This window comes from Cetorhinus maximus, chromosome 18 (assembly GCF_964194155.1).
Source record: "Cetorhinus maximus chromosome 18, sCetMax3.hap1.1, whole genome shotgun sequence".
NCBI lineage: Eukaryota > Metazoa > Chordata > Chondrichthyes > Lamniformes > Cetorhinidae > Cetorhinus > Cetorhinus maximus.
In genome coordinates this window covers 95,161,793-95,180,845 of record NC_135896.1, presented here as the reverse complement: position 1 = coordinate 95,180,845, position 19,053 = coordinate 95,161,793, and the positions used below count along the sequence as shown (strand labels likewise).

Genomic DNA, 19,053 nt, shown 5'->3' with positions numbered 1-19,053 from the left:
AATCAGGTCCTTTTGTTCAAAAGTGTTAATGGAAGCAATTTAAACAATGACACAGCAAAATTCAGCAATTCAGTGCTTTGACTACCAACCATTACACCCCATTACAATCATCGAATTAAAGTCACAAAAGTTCATTGAGAATGAAACAACAAATTTGTCATCTTTTGTCCAAAAGATTCCTTCACATAGTGCTTAGCAACCATGCTATTAAAATCTGAATATATTTTTTAATTGTACCATCACTGAAGTATATCAAATGAGGGAGCACTGAATGGTTTCCAGGAGCTCAGGGTTGAAAGGAATGCAGAGAAGAATCACCCTTGCTTTGATCACAGTGAGCAATAGGTAACTGCAGGGCACAGAGGGAACCAGATGAAACATCATCTGAAGGGGATCCGAAAATTCATGGTCAAATAAACCACAAACAAAATAGGAGGCTACACAAAACTTTCACGGAAAGAAATCCACACTATTAATAGTTTATTGCTTTCTTCATATTCCCTTTTTGCGACTTAATTGTAAAGCTTGTATTTGATCTATATTGAACGCATATATTACCTATCATCGGGTTTTTAAAAAAGACAAAGCCTGTCATTCATATTGTAATTGACAGAGTAACACTTGTTGCTTAATTCCTGCAGAGAATTCTTTTATATTCCAATATAGTTATTTTGCATTTTCAACTCTTTTTTTCCTCTGGTGATGGTGAGGTGTTGAAACAAAGAGAGATTTATGCTCTGCAATAATGCCCTTTGATGCACAAAATGAAATGTGAGAAGATACTGTAAAGTGACAAACGACAAAGTTAATAGTTCTATCAAGAAAGTTTGACGAGAATGTTGCCCATTGACTTTCTTTTGTAAGGGGAGTCAAGGATTTTTCAATTCAGCTTCTTGGCTTAGAAATCATATCAATGGGACAAATTGATAGCAAAGTTTCCTAGAATTCCTGAAAATCCACAACAAATTGACAAAGCCTACATCTGCCCATTAACAAAATACTTTTATTTGTTGGCAGGGTCCGTAACTCACTATAGCATAACAGAATTAAGATCTTTTGGATGGATGAGACTGGCCTAGTCCATGATAGCTTGCATAATAATTTCCCATGGTTTCATTTACGTTCTTCGAGCTTTTCAATCTCTAAGTCAGTCAGAATTTTTTTTCAGTCTCAATGGGGGTGATTTTCACCTTCACTGCTTGGGACGTATTGTCATTCGATGTAGAATCTGCCTAATTTTCATTGAATCCAGCGGAAATCTGGAGAACGTAGCTGCCTCATGAATGCAACTGTACTTCAAATAGTTTTTGACACAATGCAAAAGACAACCCCACGACAAATAAGATAAATTTAACACGTTTAAACAGTTTTCAGAGCAAAATAAACAAAATCCAATACAGGAAAGAAGTAACATGGCTTTAGTCACAAGACCAGTTAATGCATGCTGTGCACCCCCTGCCTTATGTGCACTATGCATAAGCCTCCCAATACATCCTTTAACAGTACCATAAGCTGGATGGGAAACTGGTTGACGCTGGGTTGGCTGAGCCTCCTATTTTACCTTCATTTTTAAAGAAATCACTTGAACTTCACTCAAATGCTTCCATTAACAACCCAGCGAGACTGGGAGCCCGCTATTCATCTGCGTATAGCCTGAAGTCGCATTCCGCATTCCACTGCATTACAATGCATGTTTTTCTATATAAACACATTAAAATTAGGGGTCGCCCTTTTAGGACAGAGATGAGAAGAAATTTTTTTCTCTCAGAGCGTTGTGCAACTTTGGAACTCTCTGCCTCAGAAGGTGGTGGAGGTGGGGGTCATTGAATATTTTTAAGGCAGAGGTAGATAGATTCTTGTTAGGCAAGGGAACCAAAGGTTATCGGGCTTAGATGGGAATGTAGAAATCGAAACAGAAGAAGATCAGCCATTATCTTATTGAATGGTGGAGCAGGCTCAATGGGCTGAATGGTCTACTCCTGTTCCTCTTTCTTATGTTCTTATGCCTACTAACTAACTTTCCAAAATTGCCTATTTACTGTAAATAGTCCTTGGTCAGCCAACCGCACATATGCGTATACATAGCACAAATTATATGTTTGCTGCCATTGGCATTTTATAATGCCTTATGTTTTACAGTGAAACTCCCTTTATAAAAAAACTAACAGAACAGTTCACAGATATGTCTACATGTCATCTGACAATGCAGAAAACAGAATGCAAGTGATATTCAGTTAAAATTTCATGAATTTTATGAATGTGTGGCTAACAATCAAAGGTATAATGGTATCTCAGACTTTTTAGATAATGACATTGATTTTAGCCTGTTTTTAAAGTTAGCTGATTATCAATGGTGTGGCTCATGTTAAGAAAGAAAAAACTTGAATTCATACAGCACTTTTCACATCCTCAGGACATCCCAAAGCATGTCATAGTTATATAATCTGCACACAAACAGTAATACAATAGATAATCTGATTTGTTGAAGTTGGTTGAGGGATTAATGTTAGGCAGGACACTAGAAAATCTCCATGCTTTTATTCAAATAGTGTCATAGGGTCTTTTATAGTCAACAATGCAATATTCCATGAGTATTGCACTAGAATGTCAGCCTAGATGATGGGTCTGATTTTAACTCTGCACAAGTGGATGGGTTTTGAATGAGTTAAGACCTTGCCCCATTTGTCCATCTGCATTAGGGTTTGACTATGGAGGTCGTGTGGCGCACTGGGTAACGTCCCTGCTATTAATGTTATGTCAATTATATAGATCAGCTTAAAGGTAAACAGGTGGTGGGTATTGATTGATCCCTTGTCTTTGAGCACACGTAAAAAAGGGACTGCTGGGACACCGGGGAGTTTAGTCATTAGAAGGCTAGTAGTTATGCTAACTACTACATCCTTTGAATAAAGCTACAACCAAGGAAAAGATCTGAGCCTTTCTTTGTACTTCACCATCTGGCTTGGATCCACTTAACACCTCCCTCTGAGTCAGAAGCTCCATGTTTAATTCAACCCCAGATCAAGGAAGAGGTGTTACAGGTTAGGTATCAGCCTCCAAATCCTTCTAACACCCACCAATGGCAGGCAGTAAGAGCAGCATAGATTCCTGGTCAGCCATGTGATGGAAAGAAAGTTGGAGCTCCCACCATCACTAACCATAGCTCCAGATTACAACATGCATGTATAAGAGCATGTTGCCACAGCAACTCAGACTCCCTGAGTGGTCTGTAATACACCATCACATTAGGATTGGAAATTACTTTTTCTGCCTAAGGAATGAGAGCTACCATAGCATCAAGCTAACATGTGGCTATGTAGGATGACATGCTCTTTGAAAAGGAGTGTTATATAATCTAATGCACAACTTATTATTCTGATTCTAAGATAGAGATCTGTCCACGAGATTCAATGATCATTAACTAAACACAGGCTCAAACAAAATCTAATTGTTTTGTCCGGTAACTCTGCAGATTGACAAGTGATTTCAGAACGCAAGTCAGAAGCTCACTACATTACAGTCCCCACGACTTACAACGGGCATGTTCATATTAATGTGACTTGCCTGCTAGACACGTTGACCTATGTAATGTGATGTGATGACGTTAATAAAATTAGAAATTAGTTCAATTAGTTGTCCTTGAGTCACTGCTGAGCAGAATTTTATTTTATTTTACAGCTCACTGTAATTTATTATTTTCTGTGGAAAATTTCAACCCTTAGCTTTGTCCAGAATACTGGGAACATGCTACCATTCTTCCATCCCCAAACCCTTGCACCCTCAGAGATTATGGATGGAATTGAACCAAGGGACTCCAGTGATCAAGGAGCCACCAATTAAACCACCAGCTTCTTTTTTTTTAAATCTCACATTCACATAGTCTACTAAATCGTCGGCATTCGAAGATTCCTCCAGAATCAGCAATTTCTGACTAATCCACCACCTTAAAAAAAACGAAAGGGACTACTGATCTTTGTAATGATAGCTTCAGCCAGACATCTGGCACTATAAAAGGAATCTTTTGGTGAGGCATCGACTGCCAATGAGCTGCACTATTATATATGTGCTCATTGGCATCAGATTGCACTGCTAGCAGACAACTTACTGCAAATAAAAGATACAGCCAGATGTAAATTTTAAGCGATCCAAATAGAACTTAAACAGGGTGCAATGCAAAATGATTCTAATGAACACTGGTTAAGGTCACTTCAATTTGCATCCAACTAATATTGTTAATCAACAGTCTCACTGAGCTGCTGGCAGCAAGCAAACATGATGTGCAAAGATCATGGGAAGACTTTGGACGGAGTTTTCCTATCCCACCCACGGCAGGTTTTGTGGAGGGCGGGAGCAGAGAATCCAGCGGCAGGCAAAAAGTCACAAATTCGCCGTTGTAAAAATAGGTTGCAATTCTCCCAATGGTGCGTTTATGACGAGTTGGTTATCCTGCCGGCTTGTGACGTGAACGCCATCATTAACATGTCATGAATGCTCATTAAAACAGCTGCTCACCAGAATCTTATCAGGCCTTCCAGTCTTGCATCAGGTAGCGGGAAATTACATCGCTCTCAAATCCGTTCGAAAAGGAGCCGTGTGCACAAGTTGGACCTCAGCTCACAGGTAACTTTGAGGTGAGTGGAACATACATAGCCTACCTGTCATCTGGCTGCGCCGGTCTTGTTGCGATGAGCACCACTCCCTGGGGCTGCAGGGTTTGTCTGCTCCTGCTCTTTGCCTACATCGTCCCGAGGAGCACCACTGTGTTGTGGCACTCATGCCTCCACTTTCAGAAACTCGCATTTCAACTGGGGATGAGCTGTGAGGCGAGGGTGGGGCTGATGAACACAAGGGCGACAATGGGGAGGGAAGGCTGTGGAATGGCAGTGAAGGTGAAGGGCGAACACAAGGGGGGCTTTTCTGGGGTCGCCCTCTAACCTCTTGTTGCCACAGGAGTGAGCAGGAGTTTGCTTAGAAAGAAAGACGGCACCTTCAAACATGCTGATGGCAGCTGGACAAATCAACTCAAGGCGATTCGGACCGATACGTGCTTTTGCATAATTAATGAACCTCCAAGCGCAGAATCGGGCGCCAGTTCCTGTCATTCCAGACAGCAGGGGGCACTGCGGAAACCACCCACCACTACACTTAGTCTCATTTATGGAAAATTCTGCCCTTTGTATCAATGAATGAATATATTGAAGCATTTTGTGAGATCAAAGCAAATGCATTTCAGACATTTCAACTTGTGTACTGTTGACATAAAGGACTTTACAAGCTCCCGATGTTCTTGATCATAGTCCCCGTAACTAGGGCTCCAACATGTTCGTTGAAGTACCTGCTCAGGAGAATTGTTCCAATGTATAATTTAACAGAATAAACTTGTACAGGTAGTATTTCTCACCTTTAACTATACCTGGATCCAACAAAAGTCAGGGAAAACTGCCTGCAAAAATCATAATCAGGCCACGTCAGAGTAAGTGAGAATATAAATAGAAAGGGAAGTATGCAAAAGTATTCAGTTAGACAAAGAACTAGATCACAAATTATATGTTTGTAGAAACATTGTTTGGTCCAGAATTTTGTTGACAAAATAATGGCAAGTTCGGTGGTGGTCAGCGTAATTGTGTAAATCATCCAGAGATCTGTGATGATAGTCACAAGTTGGTGGATGATCCACTGTTAGTGCTACAAAAGAAAAACCTTTCTCTCGACTTCCTCTTTATTTTTAAAAACTTGCTAGACTTGCACCTTAAAATTAAACCAGCTACAGAAAGTTAGGGCTCACACCTAATAGCACAGGTGCAATGCCAATCAACCTCTCTGACCCAAAAAAGAAACAAAATAGCTTCTATTGGTCAGTCTCCTTTCTGCATGCAGTCAATTCGTCTTAGAAATTTAGAAAAAAATCAGATTTTAAATTTTTATTTTTTACTTTACCTTTCTGTCTATTTTCCCTACTTTCTTAATCTATCCTTTCTTTACCTCTGTTTCTCTTTCTGTACCTAATTTAACTTTTTGGTTCATCCTTCTCCTTCCTTGGTTTCTTTCTCAATTTTTAACTTTCATTGGTTAAAGAGATATACTCTTGATTCCCTCGTTCACCAAGTTCTCAGATGCCCTGTTGCCCTCGTCTGCCATTATCCGCTCGCCCTTCCAGCAACTCACAGACCAATAATCTTCTGAGCTGAAAGGTCAGGGATAACTATTTAGGTACACCGTGTGACACCTCAGTCCAGCAAAATCCCAGCCAACAAAGGCAGTATCAAGGCAAAAGCTCTTAAAACAACACCTCAATTACTTTACCAAGCCACTAGTGGAATACAATTTGCTTTGGCATGACTTGTGGTATCTCCTTCACTATATGGTTAATATATCAGATATCAATTATTCTATGCAGAGAGAAAGGGAGTTAACCTTTTGGGTCCAATATCACCCATCTTCGAAGAAGAGTCATATTGGACTCAAAACGTTGGCTGGAATTTTCCAGCCCCTCACACCGATAGGATCTTCCAGTCCCACCAATGTGAACGAAGATTTCAATGGTTTGCCAGCCCCACCGCAGGGGATGGGGGAGGGGGCTGGAAAATTACAGCTGTTAACTCTGCTTCTCTCTCCACATATGCTGCCAGGCCTGCTGAGTTTTTCCAGCACTTTCCATTTTCATTTCAGATCTCCAGCATCCACAGTATTTTGCTTTAATTGATTATTCAATGTTTAATTGTGCTTTGACTAAAATATTGCCTTACTTTGAATATTTCCTTACAAGTCTATGAAGGGAATTGAACTTTTATGGATTTGAAGAAACAATGAAGGAAAGTGAATTTTGAGTTAGTTTGAAAATGTATTTTAATCAGATACCTAGTTCTGTTTTTGAAGCATGGCATAGTGACACATGGAAACATCACAGGACATTTTACCACACCAAAATGAGTAGTTGTACCAAACCACAGAATATAAAATATATCTTGGGCAAAAATAGCAGGGGAGCAAAATAAAATTACATCCTGAGTCAAAAAGTTCCAGTTTCATGCACTGACAAACCAGTGCTAGACAGAAGTACAGCATTTTGACCATTCAATCCATCTGGAGGAATTCAAGTTGTTTCCATTTTGATTGATACACTGTCAAGAACTGTAACAATGCATTAAAGATATGACACTCTAAGCACCTAAAATGGCTGCAACACCCTCTATCTGACTTCCCAAAGATAAATGCACAAATACTCATAGTTTGAACAACCTTGTAGAAAAATAATTAAGCGTGAGCCTAGAAGCCTGGAATTGTCTCATAGCTTCTTTCTCTCGGTATGTGGCTCCTTAGAAATTAGAATGCCTTCATCAAAATATTTAATGATTTTATTAGTGCAGCACTGGGGAATTGGTACAGTGTTAGAGGCGCTGTCTTTCAGGTGAGATGTTAAAACAGGCCCTGTTGGCATTGGGCATCACGATGGATGGGCAGGGGGGGCACAATATGGCGAGAAGGCCAAAAATTGGTTTTACGCCATCGTGAAACCAGTTTGCGATCATCCGCTCCACCCATCAACGACAGGCCGTGTTTCCAACCGCCGCACGTTGGGAACGTCATTTTAATACATTGGCATCTAATTATAAGCCCTACTCGCCGGAATCATTCCCCCACGCTGGATCATCTGAGCACGTCAGCATGATTGCACGCTGGCATGTTTCACAACTGTATATTAGTAACGTGCATCTGGCGAGCTGAACTTCAAGGGGAACTCAGAGGTGAGAACACAGAAACTTGCGCAGCACTCACGAGCATCGCCCATGGGGCAACAAGGAAGAGGTGCCATGCATTGGGGGGGGCACAGGCAAGTCGCTTTTTTCAGGCTGGCTTTCGGTGCAGTGCCGGGGCAAGGGCTTCAGTGTGGATCGGGCCGGGGACAAAGCAGCACAGACTGAAGGAAGTACACAAGCACATGCTGGATAGGTAGGCGGGAGAGGGGGGGTCGGTGAGGGAAGTGGCTGTGCACTTGGAAAAGCTTGTCAAAAGTGAGCATTCTTCTGCCGCTGAGACGATTCAGCTGCAGCTCCATTGACCTGCTGCGAGTCGGGCATCTGAAACTTTTCTGCCCACTCAGGCAGTGCAAAAGCATGAAAGTGCCACTAAATGATCCAGAACTTTTCATCCCTTGGGTGCAGACTGCAAATTAATGTGCATTTTAGGGAGCAGCAGAACAATGGGCCGACTGGGCAAGTTGTAGAATCCCCTTGTGAAAGGGGCCATGGTGCAGTCACTGGTGGAGGTGCTCACAGCCCCTTGCAATGGTCTTTATTAAGGTTTGGACCATTGTCCATTATGGTTCAAGCTAACAGTGCAGCCCTGCAGTGCGGGTTAGGAGATGCCTGCGCCTGAGCTGAGAGCACAGCATGCAGTCCAGTGGCCGAAGCTGCCACCAATTGGTCAAGTGGAGTGGGGCGGAGGTGGGTGGGGTTTCGGACAGCCAATGAGCACACGGCACACTGGCCATCCAAGTGGTGGCCAGCACCCTTCTGCATGCTCATCTTTTGACTTATGTCACGAAACTATAATATTTTTCATAATATTACTGTGGTTTATTGTAAAGCAGGTTTATGGTTCTATCTGTGTCATTTAATTGAATGTCAGATAGGCTGCAAGCTTGAAATTATCAAGAGAAGTTAGGGGTAAAAGGCATCTGAAATGCTAATGAGTAAACATGGATGAAGTCCTTAGCATGTAGAGTGTGAAGGAAATTTTTAGATAAGTGAAGGAGTTATTTGGGTTTCGAAGGGATGGTAGGATGTTTACAACTAACAAGATTAAATAGGGCAAGGTTATTATGTTTATTTTTCCCAAAAGGTACTGTCCATATTGGCAACAAGAAAGATTTTGTATTATGGGAAAAGTACATTTCCAAAGATATATAGAGCAATGTAATTTGCAGATTAAAGGGAGAGAAACCTAGGTAAAGAAGGAAGGAAGGTGATGTTGTGGGGCTATATAAGAACTACAAGGAATATGTAAAACAGCCTTGGGAACTCTCCAGCCATATTTGCAAAAGTCTGCTGTATCCAGTAACTAAATTTGGAGAAAAGTCTTTGAAATTCCACTGTCAAGTTAGTGCTGTGGTAAATGTGCTGGCTTAAATTAAAAACCTATTTTGGACTGTTGCCTTAAAGGGGGTGTGTAGTTGGGAGTCAAGTTAATTATGAATTTTGGGATTTGTTACAGTATTAAGTAACTGTAATCTTATGTACGTGCTTGAAATCTTTTCTTTTGTTAATAAATGTTTTAATTTAAGTTTTGAAGTCTCTAAGGAGTATTAGTGGACTTGTTACTTCTGAATTCAGTGTCCAAATCTTCTTGTAATAAACACAAGTTGCAAAACTGATGTGATAGCGTGGCCAAGTTTCCTTTGTGTATTTGGTGCACCTCATACACATCACTTGCCATGTCATAACACTTAATCAAGAGAGGTTGTTAGGACACATATACTAACCCACGTGCCTCTGTCTTTGATCCTGCAGTAGGGGAATATCAGGATCATGGAGCCTGGTGATTTAGCGGTATGCCTCATGGCTTACAGAGAGCAGAGAAGAAGAAAAAGAGTGCATTGGAGGCACCTGGCTCTGCAAACGGAGGAGCACTCCCTCAAGACAAAAGGATAGCAGGGCCTGCTGTGCACTCAGCTGAAGATCCACAGAGAGCTGTTTCTCATAGGCACCTCAATAGACCCAGGCTCCATGGCTGGCACTAGTCATTCCTGCAGATGACTGAGAACCAGTGTCGCCAAAGACTGCGCATGTCTAGGGGACTGGTCAGTCACATCTGCCACCTGTGCAGGATTTGGCGCCACAGGAACTTGGAGGGCAACCACTGCCAGTGGTCGTGAAAGTTACTGAGGCGCTCAATTTTTACGCCAGTGGCTCCTTCCAGGGCTCCACAGGTCACCTGTACGGGATCTCACAAGCCTCCACCCACAAGTGTATCCAGGAAGTCACAGATGCCATCTTTGCGAAGGCACAGAACTTTGTGCAGTTCGCCTAGGATCAGGAAAGCCAGGAAGCAAGAGTGCTGGGATTTGCGCAGATCTCAGGTTTTCCACAGATGCAGTTTGCCATCAGCTGCACTCAAGTGGCACTTAGATCTCCGCTGTCATCAAGCAGTCAACTACATCAACCACAAGGACTTCCACTTGCTGAATGTTCAGCTGATGTGCAACCACCACAAATGCATCCTACAGGTCTGCACACGATTCCCAGGGAGTGTCCAAAATTCCTACAATCGTAGCAGGTCTCAGATCCCTGACATCTTCCAGGTCCACAGAAGCTGCAGGGTTGACTCCTCAGGGACAAGGGCTATCCACAGAGGATATGGCTGATGAAGCCCAGCGGCGGCCTCAGACATCAGCAGAGTGACGGTATAATAAGACTCATGCTGCAACCCAGACGTTGGTGGAACAAAAGATAAGCATCTTGAAAATGAGGTTCAGGTGCATCAACGGGTCCGGTGGAGCACTGCAATAGAGTCCACCGAAGGTGTCGGCATCATAATCGCTTGCTGTGTGTTACACAACCTGGTGCTGCAACAGGGCAGGGGGATCTGGCTGAGGAGGAGATGGAGGAGATGCATGTTTCCACCAATGAGGAGGACATCGAAGGGGTTGACTGTGATGAGGTCCTCAAAGACGAGGATGCTGGCAATGACGCCATTGCAGTGGCCAGGTGAGGTAGGCGCATTCGTTAGGCCCTCATAGTTGCAAAATTCCTGGAGGATAATGACAAGATGCAATGAGGACAGTCCTGACATCCTCACCTTGCATCTGTGAACGTTTGACGCTTGTGTGGCTGATGTCAGAGCACATACCCTCAGTGCTCAGGCTTATGTCATGGAGGCACAGCAGGGGCCCTAATTGTCACTAGATTCCAGGAGGATGATGATGAGATGCAGTGAGAACACTCCATAGATCTTCACATAGCCTCTGCGAACGTCTGGCCCCTGTCTGGCTGAGGGCAGCTCACTTGCACTCTGTGATCAGGATGATATCACGAGACGCAGTCGTGAAACTTTAAATGCACCTGATCCTTTGTCAGCCTTCAGCGCCTGTCCCCTTCAGAAGCACACTATCACTGGTTGCAGATGCTGAAGAGATGGGGAGCCAGCCCCACCTTAAAGATGCTGAGAGTACACAAACAGAATGATGGAACTCTGTGACGCCTGCCTACGATATTCTGGCAGCAATGACAAGCACCATCGAGGTGCAGGCATCACTAATGTGTCCAGTGGGTAGGAAGTTGGTCCATCACTTTGGCCTGAGTGTTACACATGAACAGGTAAGAGGCCCTAGACTGAGACACCTGGCTTTATCTTGAACAGGAACCAAGGTTTCACATCTGAGTGACACGAATACTGCACACCAAAACAAGGAGCCATAGGCAAGGAGACATTCCTGGGAGTTTTTTTTACAATAGTGAACACGAAGTACAAATGATTAATACCTTGCCCAGGCTGTGCAACTACATCTTCTTAACCTTCCTAACCTTGTCACTACACCTTGGTGCTCTCCCAACATCCACAGCGGAGGTGGAGACAGCCTGCTGACTTGACTGCTATGACCTGTTTGTGAAGCCCTTGGTGGGCGTCTCCGGAGGGCTGAGACCTGGTGGGCCCCAGCTTGCTTTTGGCATCCTGCTGTGTGGCATTGGCACCCTCTTTGGCCTGTGGAGCTGGAGCTGCTGCAGGTCACAGGAAGAGGGGATTCAGATGGGCCTGACACTCCAGGAGTTACCTAGGGGGATGGCCCCAGGGTGTGCATCTGCTCATCCTCCTCCCTATGGGTGCCCAAGGGCCCCTGGCTGACTCCTTCAGAAGGGGAAGCTGGAGTGAGATTGAGCTGCCTTGCACCCCTCTCACATACACACTGTTGGAGGCCAACTATGGCGTCAGCGATGGAGTTCAGCCTGTGCAGCAGTGCAGGACCGATGTCGTGGACCAAGGTCTCCATGGCAGCCACCAACCTACCAGGGTTGACCTTGGTGCATTGGCATGCCGGTGCTATCACCTCAGACTGAAGTCAGATGGACTCCTCCATTGTACCTTGCAATCTGAGGAGTGTGGTGGACATCCCTTCCTGATGTTCCTGAGCTTGCCTTTGCATCATCAGCAACTGAGGTATGACAAGTCCAGCTGCTCCTCATCTGACTCGGACTCAGCCTCCAGCAGTCCTCCGAGTACTGGAAACCTGGGAAGTCCCTGCCGCTGCCTGCTGTGGATCAGACAGTGCGATGTGCTCGCCAGATTATGACCCCAAGGCTACTCCAGAACTAGGTCCCAACAAGGTGTGTGTCTTTGTACAGGTGGAGGGTGTGGGTGAGCTTTGCCGGCCAGGACAGAGTTCTTCAATTAGGGTGTTATCAGAATCTTCTTCCAAGATGTCTTCAGGGCTTGAGTCAAGGTCCTGATTCGTGGAGCCCCCTCACCTAGCTTCCCAGATGTGTCTGCGAAAGCTACAAGAGTTGGTGCATGGCAGAGGACTGCGGAACAGGGGAACTCAGACACAGCATGGTTGTCTGATGGATGTTGCACTGCTGGGTCCTCACTTGTTTGAGCACCACTGACCTCACCATCAGCACAGAAATGACCCAGATCATCGCCGATCAGCTGGATGACTCTATTTTCAAAGTCCATGAGGACCTTGATGTCAGGCATTCCTCCACCAGTTTGTGACCTCTCCCTTTTGTTGTGTGCTAGCTTGTTCTGCATGAAGACAGATGGAGAGAGTGTAAGCAGGACGCCTGCCAGGCCAGGTGATAAGCATGCCTGCATGTGTGGGTGGTGAGTAGTGCCATGGACAGGATGAGGACAGGGCAGATCCACAGGGCAGATGAAGGTGCATGTGAGAGAGTGAGTGCTGATGGCCCTTGAACTGGCAGTGAGTGAGATCCCGGTGGATGTGTGATGGTTTTGTGAGTGTGTGAGTGGAGAGTGATGAGAAGAGTGACTTACCCTGTCAGAACAGAGGAGATCATTCATCCTCTATCGGCATTGGATGGCTATCCTCTTTTGCAGGGCATTGGCGCTGATCACCGCTGCCACCACCTCTCATGCTGGATTGGTAACCTTGTTTGCTGGTCTTTGCCCAGAATGGGGGTAGAGGACTTCACGGCCGGCCTCCACTGCATGCAGTCGGTGCCCAAGGGAGGCGTCACTAAATTTGGGGGCTGCATGTTTCCTCCCTTTGGCAGCCATGACTTTGTAGCAGCTTCCGATCTGGTAGAGAGTGCTAGCTCTGTGCAGGGGCGCCCTTTAAATATGGCACCTGGATTACTGACAGCCTGAGGTGATGGCACGGCGGGCGAATCAGAGGCCATCCCGCCACCAATCTGGCGTGTTTCCCGGGAATGCATTATTAATGAGGTAGGATATACCCGGAATGGTACGACACGGCGCGAAAAGCTGCCACTGCGGCCCAGTGGATGAAGCGTCCTTTCTCCTGCCCGCTACCACACTTAGTGCAAATCTGGGACGATTCCGTCCAAGGTCTCTTCAGCTCTCTCAGGCGGATGTAAAAGGTCACAAGGCAAAGAGCAGGGAAGTTTGCCCAGTGACCAGACCAACGTTTATCCCTTAGCTAAAAGAACTAAATCAATGTAATTGGTCACTTATTGCTGCTTGTGGGACCTTGTGTGCAAATTGGCTGCCGCATTTGCTGAAATCACAACAAAGACTGCACTTCAAAACTACCTCATTAACCATGAAGCACTTTGTGATATTTTGAGTTGGTCTTATAACTAGAAGTTCTATAAATCCACGTACTTATGATTCCAGCTTTAATTCCTCCCAAATATTTTCAAAGCTCTGTTTAAAATACCTAATAATTCGAATGCTGAATTCTGGGGCAGAATTTTCTCGTCGGCGTGTGTGGGCGGGCCGCACATGCCAACGCGTAAAATGACGCACAGTGACGTTGGGAGCGCGTCCCGACGTCACCACGCATCATTCCAATCTTCTGTTCGGCGGGCGCGCGCCGGAGGCAGCTGCGCACTCGCTGAACTGTCAAAGGCCAATTAAGGCCATTAACAAACTAATTAAACTAATTCTGAACGCTGCCCATTCAACCTTAAGGTTGGAGGGGCAGGCGAAGAGCCCAAACGGCCATCGCATTTTTCATGAAACCTCATCTATGGGCGGGATGAGGTTTCATGAAGGGTTTATTAAATTAATAAATATTTTTCAAACATTTGATAAACATGTCCCAGCTCATGTGATGCTGTCACATGAGGGGACATATGTAAATGATTTTTCATTTTCTTTATTTTGAATTTTGAAACTTACATTAATCTCCCTGGGGCAACTCTGTGCTTCAGGGAGATTTCTGCACTCCGACTCTCCCTCCTCCCCCCGCCCGCACAGGTAGCACTGAGCGCTACCGGCCGTGCGTCATGCACGTAAAATGGCGGCGCACAGCCAATCACGGGCGGCGATTGGCTCCATGCCCGTCCACACCTGCTCCCGAACAGCCCGCCGGACAGGCAGAAGATTCTGCCCCTGGTTACTTAGCTGACAGTATATTTGCACAAAAAATTACTCTATCAGACTTTAACTCTGAATATAGCATAAATCATGTGATTTAAGAATTTTTTGTTTCTTTATTGCTTGATGGGCTGTGGGTGTCATTGGCATGGCCAACCTTTGTTGCCAATTCCTAATTGCATTTGAACTGAGTGGCTTGCTAGGACATTGAAGAATCAACCACATTGCTGTGGATCTGGAGTCACGTGTAGGCAAGACCAGGTAAGGATGGCAGATTTCCTTCCCTAAAGGACATTAGTGAATGTTGGGTGGGTTTTAACAATAATTGACGATAGTTTCATGACCACCGTTATTGAGACTAGCTTTATATTCCAGATTTATTAATGGAATCCAAATCCCACCAGCTGCCCTGGTGTGATTTGAACCCATGTCTCCAGAGCATTAACCTGGGCCCTTGGATTACTACTGCAGTGACATTATCACTACGCCATCATTTTTCCATGCAATCAGCTGCAAATGTCTTGGGGTCAAAAACAGCCAGAGGCACCCAGAATTAAAACTGTATAAGCATGGTGTCTATTTTTATTAAAATTGCTTCTGCAGACTCTAGCATACTCTCTCTGCTGGTACAATGCATATGGTAGCTTCAAGTGAACAAAATTAACATTGCACTTTTCAAAACACTAATACACTACATCATCTGTAAGCATACAGTATCTTTAGGATTATGAACAAAAGCAACATATAGTCTTGAGATTATTTCCATTGGCTGTCAAGTAATAATGTTTTCGTGTCTATTGTCAGTTTTATGGAGTCATTTTACAATGACGTTTCATACCATGCAACTGAACAGATTCTAAAGTTTCAAAGAGATACTACCCTTTCCTAATTTCCTGCAAAGTATCAACATTCCTACCTGTCTCCACCAACCCCCCACACTTCGACTCTATTAAGCCATTTGAACATTTTCATGAAATAACGCACACACATACAGTACTTTGCAGTCAGGCTGCATAGTCATGTACAGTGAAGGACTGTCTAATTAAGTACATTTTTTCTGGAATTGTTCCCTGGAGAAAAGATAGCAGACAAGCGTAGTCTTGAAGTTCTCATTCATTCCATTTAATACTCCAGTGTTAAAAACTCATAGGAGACAAAAGGTCTTTTAACAGTTTCACCTTAAAGAGGCTTAAATTCCTACATTGACAACAATGGGTCCTCCCTCAGCCATAGGCTTATTGGAAAGTTAGTAAAGACTATATGATGCAAAAGTACATAAAGCAAGTGAAAACAAACTTCATGTGGATTACTAAGACCTTTTCAGAGGTCCAGGGTGTTTTTTAGGGGGAGGACTCCTTCAAAAGATGAAGAGAATTGTTGCAAAATCTTTGCAAGATGTGGTTCAATCTGATTTACCAGCAGATACCAAGATTAATTGTGGCTGTGATAAAGCAAAGAGTAATTGAAAATGTTAAGAAAACTCAATAATTTAATCAAATAAATGAGAAAAGCAAGGGTTTCAGCCTCAGCTCACCTTCTCTACCTCTACCATTCCATGTATATCTTTACTTACAGAAGACTCACTGAAGGCTGTCTCCAGACATTTCAGCTGTTGTTCTATCTCTTCCATTCGCAAGTGATGCTCCCGTTCATCCCGCAGTTGTACAAGGATCTCTTCGCCTGGCCCAATCTCTACATAACTGTTCACAGAGTCCTGGAAACAAACAGTGATTAAAACATATGGAACTAATTTATAACATAATTAAGATGATATTTAGAAGATTTGAGAGTCCAATCTGCAATAAATTACATACTTGATTTTTTTTGAATTGTTAACTTAATGCTTCTGTTCTACAATGTGAAGAACGGTAAACGATATTGTGCTTTTAATTGCAGCAACACCACTACAGTTTCATCTAATACTGGATTTCTGGACACTGTGATGGCTTCTCAAAATGCAATGGAGCCAATAAAACACTAATCTTCGATCAGAACTTCATTTACTGTAGTGATGGAATAGTGATGCTAATTTGTAATTAAATTTCTAAGTTTAAGATGTACCAGATAGGTCACTATTCTAGAAAGGGTTTGGTAAATGGATTCTATATTCTAATAAACTAGAATCTGCAGTAATATCTAATACATGCTATACTGTACCATTAATCATTTTAGCCAAATATAATAAGCAATGTTAATATATTATTACATTAAAATATAAATATAGGAAAGATATCATTCCAAAAGTAAAAATGTTTTAAATGTACAAAAGTGCTTCGCACTAGTTATGAAGGTAATGAATTTGCTTCATATTACAAAGCAAAAGGTACTCTATGCTAGTGCCAATTCTTAGCTTCTCCTGGATTCTTAAGAATAGGTTCAATGTAACATCTTAGATTACACAACACCTATAAATTGAAAGAGGAACCACATAGTGACAATTAATACCATGCACAAGGTAAATATTTAAGTAAATCTGTTTCTGTGCTTGTGCTTGTACTGACTTGCAGTAACATTCTTGTAACCTTATCTTCAACCTGCAGCAACTCAGTCTTACTCAATTTTACTTAGAAAATATGGGAATTAGTATGACCCCCTCCCCCCCGGGGTAAAACCAGGCATGTAAACATATGCCTAGAGTCCTGTCTGTGCACATCCATTGTGTGTGAAGCTTCAAAAACATTGTTATTTTGTTAAAAGAAAGTAATTTTGTACAAACTACACAAATCTTTGTACCACTTTGAAACGAATCAACAATATTGCCTCCTTAGTCCACGAACATATCAACAACTGATTATTAGAGGCCTGACTATTTTGTGACAAAAGGAACATGGATAGAATATATCCCTAAAACAGTTCAGAAGTGTAATTTTAACACATTTTGCTGTTTTCAGCTGTTTCAGATAGAATAACCGTTCCTCATGTAGAATTCCTTTATTTACCCAGGAATTTGAGCCAAAGTAAAGAACATTATCGTAATTAGCATTCACCTGCATCCAAGACAAGAAGTCCACCATTATACCCTCGCTGTTGCTGTCAGGTGGGTAGCTGCAGGGATTGATTAGCAGTATCTTACTTCTACTCTTTGGCTACAAATCTGTCTCTATCGGCCAGGGCAGAACTCTGCCATGCATGCTCAAACGCTAACCCGAAACTCCAGCATCAGTTGGGAAATCTTAAATGTGCTGAGAATACCAGAAGGAGTGCCGCTTTCCCCTCAGCATCAAAATAACAACAACTTATATTTATATGGTGCCTTTAACATCATAAAAATTCCCAAGGCACTTCACAGGAGCAGTATAAAATAAAATATGACATTGTGTCACATAAAGAGAGATTGGGTCAGATGATCAAAAGCTTGGTCAAAGAGGTAGGTTTTAAGGAGAATCTTACATGAATAAAGTGAGGGAAAGAGGTGGAGAGGTGTTGGAAGGGGAATTCCAGAGCTTTGGGTCTGGGCAGCTGAAGGTACAGCCACCAACGGTGGAGCAATTAAAATCAAGGATGCTCAAGAGGACAAAATTAGAGAAGTGCAGATATCTTGGAGAGTTGTGAGGCTGTAAGAAATTACAGAGTAGTTAGGGGCAAGGCCATGAAGGGATCTGAAATCAAGGATGAGAATTTTAAAATCAAGATTTTGCTTCATCAGGAGCCAATGCAAATCAGCAAGCACAGGAGTGATAGGATGAAAGACAAAGGCAGCAGGGTTTTGATAATTTCATGTTTACTGTGGGTAGAGCCAGGAATGCATTGGAATAGTCAAATTTATAGGTAACAAAGACAAGGATGAGGATTTCAGCAGCTGATGAGCTGGGACCTGGGCGAAGTCGGGCGACATTACGAAGGTGAAGATCAACAGTCTTAGTGATGCCACGAATATGTGTCAAATGTGACACCAAGGTTGCAAATAAACTGGTTTAATCTCAAGCTGTTGCCAGGGAGGGGGATGCTATTCACAGTTTATCAAGTGCCCAGGAGGTGCAATAAAGCCACTGAGGAATTTTCGCTTATTAGAGCCACATAGGAATGTACGAATTCAGGTTTCCTTTCTTTCCTTGGAGCTACATGCTTCCTGTAGGTAAGGATCTGTTATCAATTCTTCCATGCATAATTCCTTTAATGTAATCTGAACTCCAACCTCAGCTGAATAAGTACACATCACTTTATATTCTAGTCCCTTTCTCCACACGTCTGTGCTTTTAGCTCTGCTGCATTAAGATGTGACAGCTCCTGCATTAAGTGTGGTGAAATCTGGCAAATGACTAGAATGGAGCTTTCTGTGGGATGCAAACCCTCCATTTTGCAATTATTGCTATTGGTTTTGTCAAAAGCATTGTTCTCAGACTGAAGTACAATAAATTCATACGATATAAAATCCAATTCTTTCAAGTCTACTACTTAATTCTAGACTTTGGCTGCTAAGATCAATTTGTAGAAATTTAAATGAATTATACAAACAGTGTTGTAAGTGATCTGCGTTGCTATTTTAATAAGAAAGGGTTTGCATAGTTGCATTGTACTTGTATGTTGATCAAGAGTATA

The 19,053-nt window shown here is 43.1% G+C and overlaps 1 protein-coding gene across 1 annotated transcript in view; it reads right to left on the bottom strand.

Annotated features, from left to right (window-relative positions):
- fsip1 (fibrous sheath interacting protein 1) overlaps positions 1 to 19,053 on the bottom strand; it is a 395,544-nt gene that overhangs the window by 159,511 nt on the left and 216,980 nt on the right. Inside the window, exon 11 of the mRNA XM_078563243.1 lies at positions 16,088 to 16,228. Within this exon, the coding sequence (XP_078419369.1) occupies positions 16,088 to 16,228 (141 nt within the window). The remainder of the gene's footprint in view (positions 1 to 16,087; positions 16,229 to 19,053) is intronic.